Source organism: Amia ocellicauda, chromosome 17, assembly GCF_036373705.1.
Source record: "Amia ocellicauda isolate fAmiCal2 chromosome 17, fAmiCal2.hap1, whole genome shotgun sequence".
NCBI classification, from domain to species: domain Eukaryota; kingdom Metazoa; phylum Chordata; class Actinopteri; order Amiiformes; family Amiidae; genus Amia; species Amia ocellicauda.
Genome location: NC_089866.1, coordinates 20,082,760 through 20,095,098, shown reverse-complemented (window position 1 = coordinate 20,095,098; position 12,339 = coordinate 20,082,760). Strand labels below are relative to the sequence as shown.

The window sequence follows — 12,339 nt, the reverse complement described above, 5'->3', positions numbered from 1 at the left end:
TATTCCTCAGAAGTGAATTTTATAATGATATCCATGATTTCCCATGCAGATGGAATTTAATTAAAACTAATTTTACGGCTGTAAGGCAAGTAGATCAGTAATGCGTCGCTATTGGGCAAAAATAAAAATTTGGTACTGGAAAAAAACTGAATTGTGTTATCTATAAAGACCTCAACTCTTCATTAGCTATACATTTAAAATGGTTGCACCACATTACAGCAAAACAAAGACTGCCACGGCATCATTGTGCGTCTCCTTACAGCGTGGACAGTAACAGCGAGAGCCATAAGTGCCATAAGCGTGCCAACTATTACAGCATGGACAAAAAAAACGGTGCATGCCATATACAGCGCAGTGCCAACACTGCACCAGCAATAACAGCCCCTGTCCTATAAAGAGCATCTCCATCACAGTGCAGTAACCCTCTTCTCACCCATCAGCTTTATTTACTCTATATTATGAAATAATCAAAATAGTAATTCCTGTCGAGTTTGTCATGTTTGATGCAGTTTGTTTTGTTTTAACAGCATTTGCTTTTGGCCTGCCTGTCGTACTACACAACATTCAAATAGGATGGCAGAGTCAAAGCAAGTTCAATAAAAATGTCATTATTAAAAGAGTAGTATGTGAGTGTTTGCATGGATTGCATAACCCATAGGCTGCTTTCTCTTTGGGAAAGGCATCTTTTCCATTCAGTATTTCAATAAAGGACACTTAAGGCGAAATTGTTTAATCTCTTAGCAAATATTAGCTGATTGGGTACAGCAACAATAACTACTCTGTACGGTACCGCTGACAGAAAAACAACTGCTTATTTTTTAAACTAATTTTGAGCTGTAGGGATTTCTGAATTGGCAAATTATGTCAATATCATGTTAATTAATCTGCCAGTGACTCATGAGCTGTGCAGTCACATATGATCCAGATCTCTGAAATGCAAATGTGTATGCCCACATCTGCTTGACAAATGTATGTATATTTTTATATACATAATTAAAATGTTGAGGTTTATTTGTCTCTGTCCGCAGATCATTTTAAATTAGGGGCTGGCATGTTGGATGTCCTGTGCATCAAATATGATGATTATTAAAAGAGGCAGTCACATGCCATTGAGAGCTACAGAACAATATTGTATCCATATCATTTCAAACTGCCAGTACATTCATTTTTAATATGGCAGAATCTAGGAAGGTATCTTTAAATCCTACTGCATGCTGTGTCACTTCATGAATATGACTGTGAACTTGTAGGTTTTAGATAAACACAATACAAGAAAAAAAACTGCTTGTCTCACCACATTTGTAAATGCTGTATATATAAACAAAACAGTCCAATTGTTATTTATTCATGTGTTTACGATTTGGCTGACATCTCCGTTTAAGGCGTTCAGCAGCACAATTGCTTTATATACTTTCAGGGAACTCTTGGTTTGCTTGTGGTGGTGTAGCCCCCTCTAGTAGTTATTTGGTAGTGAGGAAGCCTGCAATGAAACCGGAGTACAGTCTCACCACTGTGCTGCCTTTACAGGCCTTCACACTGTGGCTGATCTGGGGAGGGAGGTGTTAAACAGTTTCTCATTGGGGGAGGCAGAAGACATGGTGTTGCGTTGTTACTTTCAGTTCCCTATGCTGATGTGTAGTGTGCTGCACTACAGTTACCGATCTCTGTCTCTCTCTATCTCTCTCTCTTTCTCTCCCAGGTCAAAGATGCAGGCGGCGTGGTGAACGATGAGCTTCCAAACTGCTGGGAATGTCCCAAATGCAACCACGCCGGCAAAACTGGGAAAGTAAGTGTCTAGAACAGTGTGTGTGCCATTTGTGGACTGACGGAGGGGTGTGGATTAGACCGGTCGGGTCTCACTGACCGCAGGGGTTTACAACAGACTGGGACGGTTGCTTCCTCACAGGCTGCATGCAATACATTTAATTGCTCAGGTGTAACAGCATGATGTTTCTGATTTTATAGATCCTTGGCTTTTTCTTTCAAAGGCTGTTTTTAATCTTAATGTTTTAATGCACAAAATATTCAAAATGTTTTCAGCAGTGTCTGATTTGCATACATGTTGGATTTGCATATAAGGTGGATTATCTGTTTTTGTTCCTTCAATTTATGAGGAGTAATTTGATGCATTTCATCATATTTCATTCTATTTGTTTTAGTAGCATTCACTGACAGTTGTGGTGCCAACGTTGTCTGAGCTCCTAAGATTTAACCTGTTACTGGGTCTTTATAAGGCTTTCTTGAGGGACTGAATTGGTTGTTATATTTATTTTAAAGAAAAGGGGTAATAAAACTGTGCTTAATATAGACTTACTACCATACCCTAATGTAGTATTCTAAAGTGCTGTGTTTGTCTATTGAGGTTTTTGCTTCCGGCACATGTTCAGATAAATGATAAGTCGTCACAGGGCCAGTTCCACATCTATACTTCTACACTACCTAGTAATGCTACGTGTCACCCTGTGAAACGCCTTTTTAATATTTTTCTCCCACACCCCATATTTCTACTTGTGCTCAGTTCAGCAACACCTTCCCAGCGTGTGGCGGAGCAGTTCTTCTTTTACTTTAGCTGTGGAAACTCTGGTCCAGGCTGTGTAACACAATGGGCAGTGCAAAAATAGAAATGCAAAACTAACAAGTATATAATCACCATAGCGCAGTCTGCATTAAAAGCAGCATATACAGGTTTCTGGGTTAATCCTGTTCTCTGTATGGGAATCATTAATGTTTTTTCTGTTGGTTTATTAGGGCATTGATTCTAGTCTTTAATTTAGCGAAGTGTCCTTGATTTACTTTTCTTTTGTGAACTTGCACTTCAACGATAGGCATAAGATATAAAGTTGTCTTGTTTTTTTTTTCCTAAATTTTGGCCTACAAGCAAAAAAGAGGACCAGGGTTCAAGTATGCGTCCAACCTGCCAGGCTCCCTGCTGAAGGAACAGCGGGTGAACCGTGACTCCAAGGAAGACGGTGACCCCCCTGGTCCGGCCAAGAGGAAAGTGGAACGGGACGAGAACCCCAAACGCAAACCCGAGGAGCCACCCGTGAAGAAGCGGGTGCCCGCCCTGCCGTCTGACACACTACCCCGACCCAAGCCAGAGGACACCCCTCTCAGGAGGAAGAGGAAGCTGTTCGACAATGGGACCGAGCCCAACGCCAGGAAAAGGGTATGTTATGGCATTTTAATTTAAATTAAATTTACTCATGCGTTTCTTTAAGTCTGGGAACTTCTTTTCGGTGAGTTTAATGCTGGTGGAGTTGAGACATTGCTTTTCCGAATTCCTCATCATCCATGTTAAAAGAACGACCCTGTATAGTAGACTTAACCAGATGGGAAGCAGTTAAGAATGGATGCATTCAAACTCAATGGCAGGTTAAGATCCCAGAGATGCCCCACCAAATGATCAAATGGAAATCAGTCTGTTTGTACTTGCAGGTTACCCCAGTACTGTAGTTAAATGAAAGGAATTTAATAAAACAAATTGGCTTGACTTTATTCTTTTATACTTTATAAGGAATCAGGGCAATAGTTATATGCAGGAGAGCACTGGAATTGTGGAGATCACAAGTAATCATCTGCTGTGTTGGTTAAGGGCAGTGAGCAACCTCACCAGTCTATTGGTCCGATGTCACCAGTGGATCCTCTTTTTCAAAGGTGGTGTCGGGGAGGTTTCATCGGGCCACAGCGATAGGGAGAATATCTCCAGGACTGCAGGATAAGGTCCCTGTACACACAATCGAGTTTGCAGTTGAAATTAAGATGCAAATCGGGGCCTTCATCTGCCTTTGCCATCAGCTATGGAAATTAGCTTGAAGCCATGGTTGACTAGTCAGATATCAACTGCCATCTTTGTTAGAGCTTTCTGCAAGAAAACAGAAATAGTAAATAATCCTCAATGACTTTCAATATCTGTTCAAACTGTTATTCTCCCCGACTTGAAAGAGATAAGCCACCAAATTGTATCTTTATATATGTAGATGGATAGATCCACATGCATGTGTGTATCTGTATATTTGCATACTACTCAAGTCGTACTCGGTAGAACAGAATGACGCTAGAAGCGTCATTTGCATCATTTGCTTTGCAGTGTTGCATCATTTGCTTTCAAATAGTTAATATTGTGCTAATGTACAGTTTCAAATCTTTTGTCCACAATGTGTCCACTTTGACCACCATGATAATCAAAAAGACACATACAAAAATGTGGATGGGAGGAGGTCATGAATATATAATAAGTATTGCTTAACTACTAGTACAATGTACACAACTCGGACGTCGGCTTCTAACATCTTTTCAACACGATCTAACATGATTCATTTTGACCTTGACCCTCCTCAGTCATGTTAAAAGCGGATATGAAATCAATTTTAAATATCCAAAAATTCCTTTGTATGCGATGGATAAACATCTTTGTCTGCCTAGTGCCAGCCTACAGATCACTGCCAGGGGGGTAGAATAAATGCAATGGCATTTTAATGAATGGAGAACCTTCCAGTGTTCCAACATTACATCACAGCCAAAATCTTGCAGCAATTGTGTACTGTATTTCATTTTATCATTAATGCAAAATCATTCTACACACACCTCTCTACACAAGAGTACAGTTATTAATTTAAGGTATAGTTATATTTTGCACCTACTTATTCTTGCAGCATAATAATAACAATAATAATGAGTCAGCTTGTTAAACAAAATTCCACACACAGGCTGCACACAAGCAAACCTTATATGATTATTGAGCTGCTTATTAGAACTGGAGTAACCAGAGAAACCATGATATCCCTGTAATGCTTATTTCCCATCCGATATTTTCGCTTTCACGTTTATCAAGGTGTATAAACCTACTTTTAAGAATCCTTTGCTGTAGGAAAGGACAAATCCGCTGACTGTTCATTAAAGAATCTCCCCCAAAAGACACATGAGATATTGCTACTCACCATTTAAATAAGTCACTCTTAATTCAAGTATTATATTCTTCCTATAAGACACAAATGTAAACTTTGTGAATTGCCACACTGGTTCTGTTTTATAATCTGGGTACTGATTTTGTCAGACCACTCCATTATAAATGCAGACTACTTTGAAGAACACTCAGCAGCCCCAAAGGAGCATTTACTCTGGAGATTTCCAGGCCTCTGAGCAATGTACCACTACAAGAAATCCTCATTGCAGAAGATCACAATGAAGAGCTGTTCGGCAGAAAGAATCCGATTTTCTGCGGCACATCTTCTCAAACACATACCAGTACTGTGCAAAAGGTTTAGGCAGGTGTGAAAAAAATGCTGTAAAGTAAGAATGCTTTCAAAAATAGACATGTTAATAGATTTATATGTATCAATTAACTAAATGCAAAATGAGTGAACAGAAGAAAAATCTGCATCTAATTAATATTTGGTGTGATCAGCTTTTGCCTTCAAAACATCCTCAATTCTTCTAGGTACACTTGCACACAGTTTTTGAAGGATCTCGGCAGGTAGGATGGCCCAAACATCTTGGAGAACTAACCACAGTTCTTCTGTGGATTTAGGCAGCCTCAGTTGCTTCTCTCTCTTCATGTCATCCCAGACAGACTCCATGATGTTGAGATCAGGGCTCTGTGGGGGTCATACCATCACTTGCAGGACTCCTTGTTCTTCTTTACACTGAAGATAGTTCTTAATGACTGTCGCTGTATGTTTGGGTTGTCGTTGTCATGCTGCAGAATACATTTGGGGCCAATCAGATGCCTCCCTGATGGTATTGCATGATGGACAAGTATCTGCCTGTACTTCTCAGCATTGATGAGACCATTCATTCTGACCAAATCCCCAACTCCATTTGCAGAAATGCAGCCCCAAACTTGCAAGGAACCTCCACCATGCTTCACTGTTGCCTGCAGACACTCATTCATGTAACGCTCTCCAGCCATTCGGCGAACAACCTGCCTTCTGCTTCAGACAAATATTTCAGATTTTGACTCCTCAGTCCAGAGCACCTGCTGACATTTTTCTGCACCCCAGTCCCTGTGTTTTCATGCATAGTTGAGTCACTCGGCCTTGTTGCCACGTCGGAGGTATGGCTTTTTGGCCACAAGTCTTCCATGAAGGCCACTTCTAACCAGACTTCTCCGGACAGCAGATGGGTGTACCAGGGTCCCACTGTTTTCTGCCAATTCTGAGCTGATGGCACTGCTGGACATCTTCCGATTGCAGAGGGAAGTAAGCATAATGCGTCTTTCATCTGCTGCAGTAAGTTTCCTTGGTTGACCACTGCGTCTACGATCCTCAACGTAGCCTGTTTCTTTGGAAGCCCCTGTCTGCGTTGAAATTTCTGCCTAGGAGAGACATTGCTGATGCAGTAGAACTACCTTGTGTCTTGTTGCTGTGCTCATTCTTGCCATGGTGTATGACTTTTGACAGTAAACTCTCTTCAGCAACCTCACCTTGTTAGCTGAGTTTGGCTGTTCCTCACCCACTTTTATTCCTCCTGCACAGCTGTTTCTGTTTCAGTTAATGATTGCGTTTCAACCTACATATTGAATTGATGATCATTAGCACCTGTTTGGTGTAATTGTTTAATCATACACCTGACTATATGCCTACAAAATCCTAGTGTAACTAGAAGCATTGATGCTGTTTTGAAGGCAAATATGGATTTGATGTAGATTTTTCTTCTGTTCACTCACTTTGCATTTAGTTAATTGATATCTGATAATCTATTAGCATGTCTATATTTGAAAGCATTCTAACTTTACAGCATTTTTTCACACCTGCCTGAACCTTTTACACAGTACTGTACGTAATCACATTCTGCACAAAAAGTAGGCAATTTGTATAGGACAGCGACACAAATAAGGTATGCCATCAGTGTGTTAGATGCACTCTTGTCTGGGGGGCTCCATACTTCTGTCAGTCTCATTTGATTTGCTAATTAGTGTTTTTATTTTATTTTATCCAACCAGCTAGGGAAGCCATAGGAGGCTCCTAGCCTGAGAAAAATTTAAGCAAGGCAAAATCATGGATGAAAACAAGAAGGCAAGCACAGACTGTGTTCCTAATTCAGGTCTAAAAATAGCCCCAGAAAGCTCATCGTTGATCTGTTGAATTCTTTATTGCTGTTGAAACCATTACTCAGCCCCAGTTGATGGCTATAATGGAGAAAAACATTTAAAAAAAGAACTCCAGGGCTCAGTGCAATGCCTCTGTAGAAATTATTTGTGTGCTTAGTCTGTTAATCACTGCAGGCTGTGAGTGTCAACACAAGAGCATTTGGAGTGAAAATTCTTTGCTGTCCCTGACTGCATCATTTTTATTTCCCACTTCCCTTATTTTCATTGTATTAATGCAAGAACTCATTTCAGTCAACTTGCAAATCGAAAGGAAAAACAATGCTGGGGGTTATTTGTTTTTATCCATTAATTTAATTTATTTATTTTTACTTATTTTCTCAACTAGTAGCAGTGGCTCCTCATTCCCGACTCCTCAGGGGCCGTCTTAGGGAGCCTTTGTTCTCAAAGCGGTTTGTGATTGGCTGCTAAGTGTGACGCAGTGATCGTACACCTTCACCATATTGATAGTGCTCTTCCCCAGCACAATGGTGATCGATCAGTGCTTCGCTGTGAGTTCTGGGTTCCCAGTGGGCTGAAATTGATGTCTGAGATAAAAGGCTCATTGGAAGCTCATGGCGAATTAGATTTTTAGTATTTATTTTTAATTTTTTTAATATCTGGCCCGTGCAGCCCCAGTGCTTCTTCACCTGAAGACTTCACCCTCACCCTCACCCTCACAAGCACATGTGTGGGCCACAGAGAGCCACCCTGCCCATCTCCCCGGGTTTCCACTGTAAGAGAGCCAATGAGTGCCGCCAGCGGGTGCTTTTCAGAGGAAGGCAGGGTGGGGCTGCTTTTAGGCCCTTGAGCTGCTCTATGTTTGGTCAATAGCTTATCCATTTGGCTCTAGATATTTTATTATTATTATTTTTTTTCTCTCCTTAAATTGGGAATTGCTTCATTATTCATAATTTTCTGCCCTCCCCCCAGTTCTGGAATTACCATTTGTTAATTGGCTAAGTTCCACACGAAACAAAATAAAAATAAAAAATAGCCTCGTACCAGCACAAGAAAGATATAAGTAATAAAGTATAAGTATAAAGAAATAAGTACTGTGAGGAGAATTCCACAAAAAACATACCGCACACACTGACGCTCTGTACAGGACTGAAACAGCTGGGTCAGGCTGGGTTTCAAGTGATCCTGCAGCCGGCGGAGTCATGCCATACGGATTCAGAATATCTTCTATGAAGCAGTTCAAAACTTTTTTGTTTTTTCTCCACGCCCCTCAAATTTAACAATCGAATCAATAGTCTTGGAAAGCTATTGAAAGTCCATTATCATATTGACTGTTGTCGTCCTTTAACCTTTACAGAGGAAATCTTGGAAAACGCCAGACGACCGGTCCCTGATCCCCAAGCCACTGCGGCAAATCAAGACCGAGGAAGAGGAGGAGGAGGAGCAGGAAGAGGACGACGAGGAGGACGACGAGGACGAGAGAGAGGCTGACGAGAGAGACGCCGACGAGGAGAGGGAGGCTGAAGAGGAGGCAGCAGAGGAAGACCGGGAGGAAGGGGAGGACGAGGTGGGCTGTGAGGATGGGGGAGAGGATCCGCTCGGGGCCCCGTTAAAGACTCCTGCGAGGGAGAGCGACCAGTCCCGGTCCAGCTCTCCCCGGGCCGGGCCCAGCAGTGAGGGGGGCAGCGAGCCCCAGGAGAAAGGCAGGCTGAGGGCCCGGCGGAAACGCAGGCTGCCCAACAAAGAGCTGAGCAAAGAACTGAGCAAAGAGCTCAACCAGGAGATCCAGAAGACCGAGGACTGCCTGGCCAATGAGAACTGCCAACCCCTTAAATCGGAGCCCGAGAGCGAGAACGAGGAGCCCAAGCGGACACTGAATAACGGCGGGGAGGTGGGCAGCGAGCGGCTTCACCCCAAGAGCAGGGAGATGAACGGGACGCCCCGGGAGCTGCGGCACCACCATCACCACCACCAGCAGCAACTCTCCCCCCTCGGCTTCCACAAGAGCCCCCCCGGGACGCCGGTCTCGGGGCGCCCCCCTCCCTCCCGCTCGCCCCCTAAGTGCATGCAGATGGAGCGCCACGTGATCCGGCCGCCCCCCATCAGCCCGCCCCCCGACTGCCTGCCCCTGGATGATGGCGAGTCCCACGTCATGCGCAGGGAGTTGTGGATGGTCGTGTTCGGGTACCTGTCTCACAAGGAGCTGTGCATCTGCATGCGCGTCTGCAAGACCTGGAACAGGTGGTGAGTCAGTCTTTATAAAAGCTTCTCTTTACGTCCTAAGCCCCTCCCACCCAACGGAAATGGATAGGGATAAAGTAAGGAAGGAGGAGGATGTGCCCTTCATGGCCAAAAGCATTTTGAGCACCTCTTGTGCCTTGACTTGGCAGGGATGAGTTACCGAGTTACAGACAACCGTTACCGATTTTTGTCTTTCTTTTCTTCTCCCTAAGATGGACTCTCCAGTCTTATTTCCAGTCCCCTCATGTCCAAGTCCTAGGGTTCGCTGATGATAAGATGCATGGGTGGGGGAGATCTTTGGTTAGACCACTAGAGTCAATCGATACGGTCTTGGCATTGTCTGAGAGTCAAGACAAACCTAGATACCTCATGGCTGAATGACTTCCATTAGCTTTGATGCTGTGTCCACGTTGATCTGCCCCTGTGTGCATCCAGGCATAAAAGAGACCGTTTGTTGGTATTTTGTATTCGTTTATCATATGTGAGGCTTTTGACCATTTTAGAAATGTTTTTATTTATGTTTTTGTTCTGTGTTCCCTTCCCAGGTGCTGTGATAAGAGACTATGGACTAAAATTGACCTAAACCGCTGTAAATCCATCACTCCGCTTATGCTCAGCGGCATTATCCGGAGGCAGCCCGTGTCCCTGGACTTGAGCTGGACAAACATTTCTAAGAAGCAATTAAGTTGGCTCATTAACAGATTACCAGGTAGGTGGCTGTGCAGGTGGGGTAACGGTGCCTGCTGTGCCGAGGCAGGGTGAGTGCTTGGAGGGGAGGAGGGCAGAGGAGGGCGTCTTAAAGGGTTTCCTCAGGATTCGGACCGGAAAATACCCAGCAGTCCCACCCACTGTTTTCCTGTCATTGCAGCATTCGAACAGCCTTGTTCTTCAGGGTCTTTGCACCCTATAGACTAGTGTGCCATGTTTCTGTTAAAGATGGAATAACAATAAAGCACCGATAAGGATATTTTTAAGAACACAGCAGAAACCCTAAGCTAATTTTCAGCTCGCTCGCTCACTCTCCCTCCCCCCTCCTCCCCTCCAGTTATTTGATTCTGTGGCATAGAAATAACTCTATCGCAATTGATTAAAAAGAAAAGGCTGCAGGGATTGCTGGCAGTGTTCTGTTTTGCAGTTCTTTGTGCCAACAATACATTTGTATGATTGTTGCTTAAAAAGTACTTTAAGCAGCGTAGTTTAGTTAATTCAGTGCTAATCGCATTACAATATTGGACACTGATGAGCAATATCCTTCAGATTAAGCCCTTGACTGTTCCAGTCTATTGTGTATATAACATTTTAAACTTTTTATTTTGTGGATAGAGACAAAACATTGCAGAACGAGTTGGGGGTTTAACACAAAAAGCATCCTGTGTGAATCTGTAGCCAGAGGAAGTGGCTATAAGGGTTGTAAAGTTGTGTGATAAATAAAGGTTAAAGTCTTTTTTTATGTCTTTAACCTCTTCATTAGCATACTTTGCCACAAATTATTTTTAACTTTTTTTTAAACTATTCTTCCTTCATCTCGGAAAAGATTGGCGCATGCTAAAGCATGTGTTACTTCCATTTTTAAGTACATTTTGGGCTTAGTTTGGAGATCAAAGAAAGGTTACATGGCTGACTTCCCCAATAACGTTAAACTTCCACTAGACTTAGGTTAGTTTTTCTACAGCATAAACTAAGAAGGGTGTAGTTGCAGATCGGGCCTAGCTTCTAATTGTGGTTTTGGCTGGGGTTGTGATTCTGGCTGTGAGGGCTAAAGGTTTCTTGTTAGCACAACACAATGTTGTTACTATTAAACAAATGTAAAAATGATATGGAAAGTCTTTTTGTATCAATTAGCCTAATTGTTCATTGTTAAACTGATGATTAAGAAACATTTTATGTATGAAAGGAATATAATTAACTGGGGTTATGCTTGTTCTTAATTAGGATTACAGGATAATGTTCTGATGTTGGTCATTTGCAGAGGAGCCTATGATTGTGACTACACTACCTTACTTTAGCTTAGTTGATGGGCTGTGAGAAAAGGCTGTTAGGCTACCAGAATAGTTGCTCTCCTCTCCACGGCTCCGACTCTGGGCCCAGTGCTACTATTCCCTCTTCATTGCGTCTCCTCTGCCTGTAGGTCTCAGGGTGCTGCTGCTGTCAGGGTGCTCGTGGGTGGCAGTGTCTGCACTCTGTACCTCCAGCTGCCCCCTGCTGAGGACTCTGGACGTCCAGTGGGTGGAGGGGCTGAAAGACGTCCAGATGAGGGACCTGCTGTCACCCCCAACTGACAACAGACCAGGTAACTTCAGATATTAACAAATGAAATAGAGAAGGAGGGGGGAAAAATACAATTCAGTGTTGTGCTGCTTTTTTTTGTTTTGTTTCTTCAGGAGGAGGATTAAAAGGCTATTGCTAATGTGTCTGGCTCAGTTGTTCAAATCCTGTCAGTTTTAATCTTGTTGTGCAGCAGTGACCTCTTCTGGAGACGAGGAAGATGACAGGGCAGTAGGCCTCATTTCTTATGGTGACATTTTGAGATTTTAACACTTATTGCTCTGTACATCTGTCTTTTTTCTTTTCCTTTTTCCCCTTTAGCAGTGTCTCGGGCCCAAGTTTGATCTTTTTACTTAATGGTGAAAAGGGTCTTGCATCCTTGTTTCCTGACTCTCTCTTTTATTGCTTTTTATTTCCCACGCACAGGTCAAATAGACAATCGGAGTAAACTGAGGAATGTTGTAGACTTGCGTCTGGCAGGATTGGATATTACCGACGCTTCACTCCGTCTTATAATCAGACACATGCCTTTACTTTCCAGACTGGACCTCAGTTACTGTAACCACATAACTGACCAGTCCATTAACATTTTAACTGCAGTGGGAACGACAACTCGGGATTCCCTAACAGAAATTAATCTGTCAGGTAGGAAACGGAAAATTCCAGTCAGTGCATTAACACAAACATATCTCCATTGAAACACAAACTGTAATCCATCATTGCACCGTGCATTTTGACTCAGGATGTGCAGAACTGCATTACTGGTATACAGATAATCAGTTTTGGCT

General features: G+C 42.8%; 1 protein-coding gene across 2 annotated transcripts in view; it reads left to right on the top strand.

Moving 5' to 3' along the window:
• The window catches only part of kdm2bb (lysine (K)-specific demethylase 2Bb), a 65,513-nt gene that overhangs the window by 50,242 nt on the left and 2,932 nt on the right, over positions 1-12,339 (top strand). The window contains exons 15-20 of one of the 2 annotated variants that reach the window (XM_066689120.1): positions 1,700-1,786; positions 2,879-3,166; positions 8,403-9,289; positions 9,832-9,995; positions 11,415-11,576; positions 11,978-12,196. In XM_066689120.1, the coding sequence (XP_066545217.1) occupies positions 1,700-1,786; positions 2,879-3,166; positions 8,403-9,289; positions 9,832-9,995; positions 11,415-11,576; positions 11,978-12,196 (1,807 nt within the window). Of the gene's footprint in view, positions 1-1,699; positions 1,788-2,870; positions 3,167-8,402; positions 9,290-9,831; positions 9,996-11,414; positions 11,577-11,977; positions 12,197-12,339 lie in introns of both variants that reach the window. The other variant, XM_066689119.1, reaches the window with a different exon arrangement.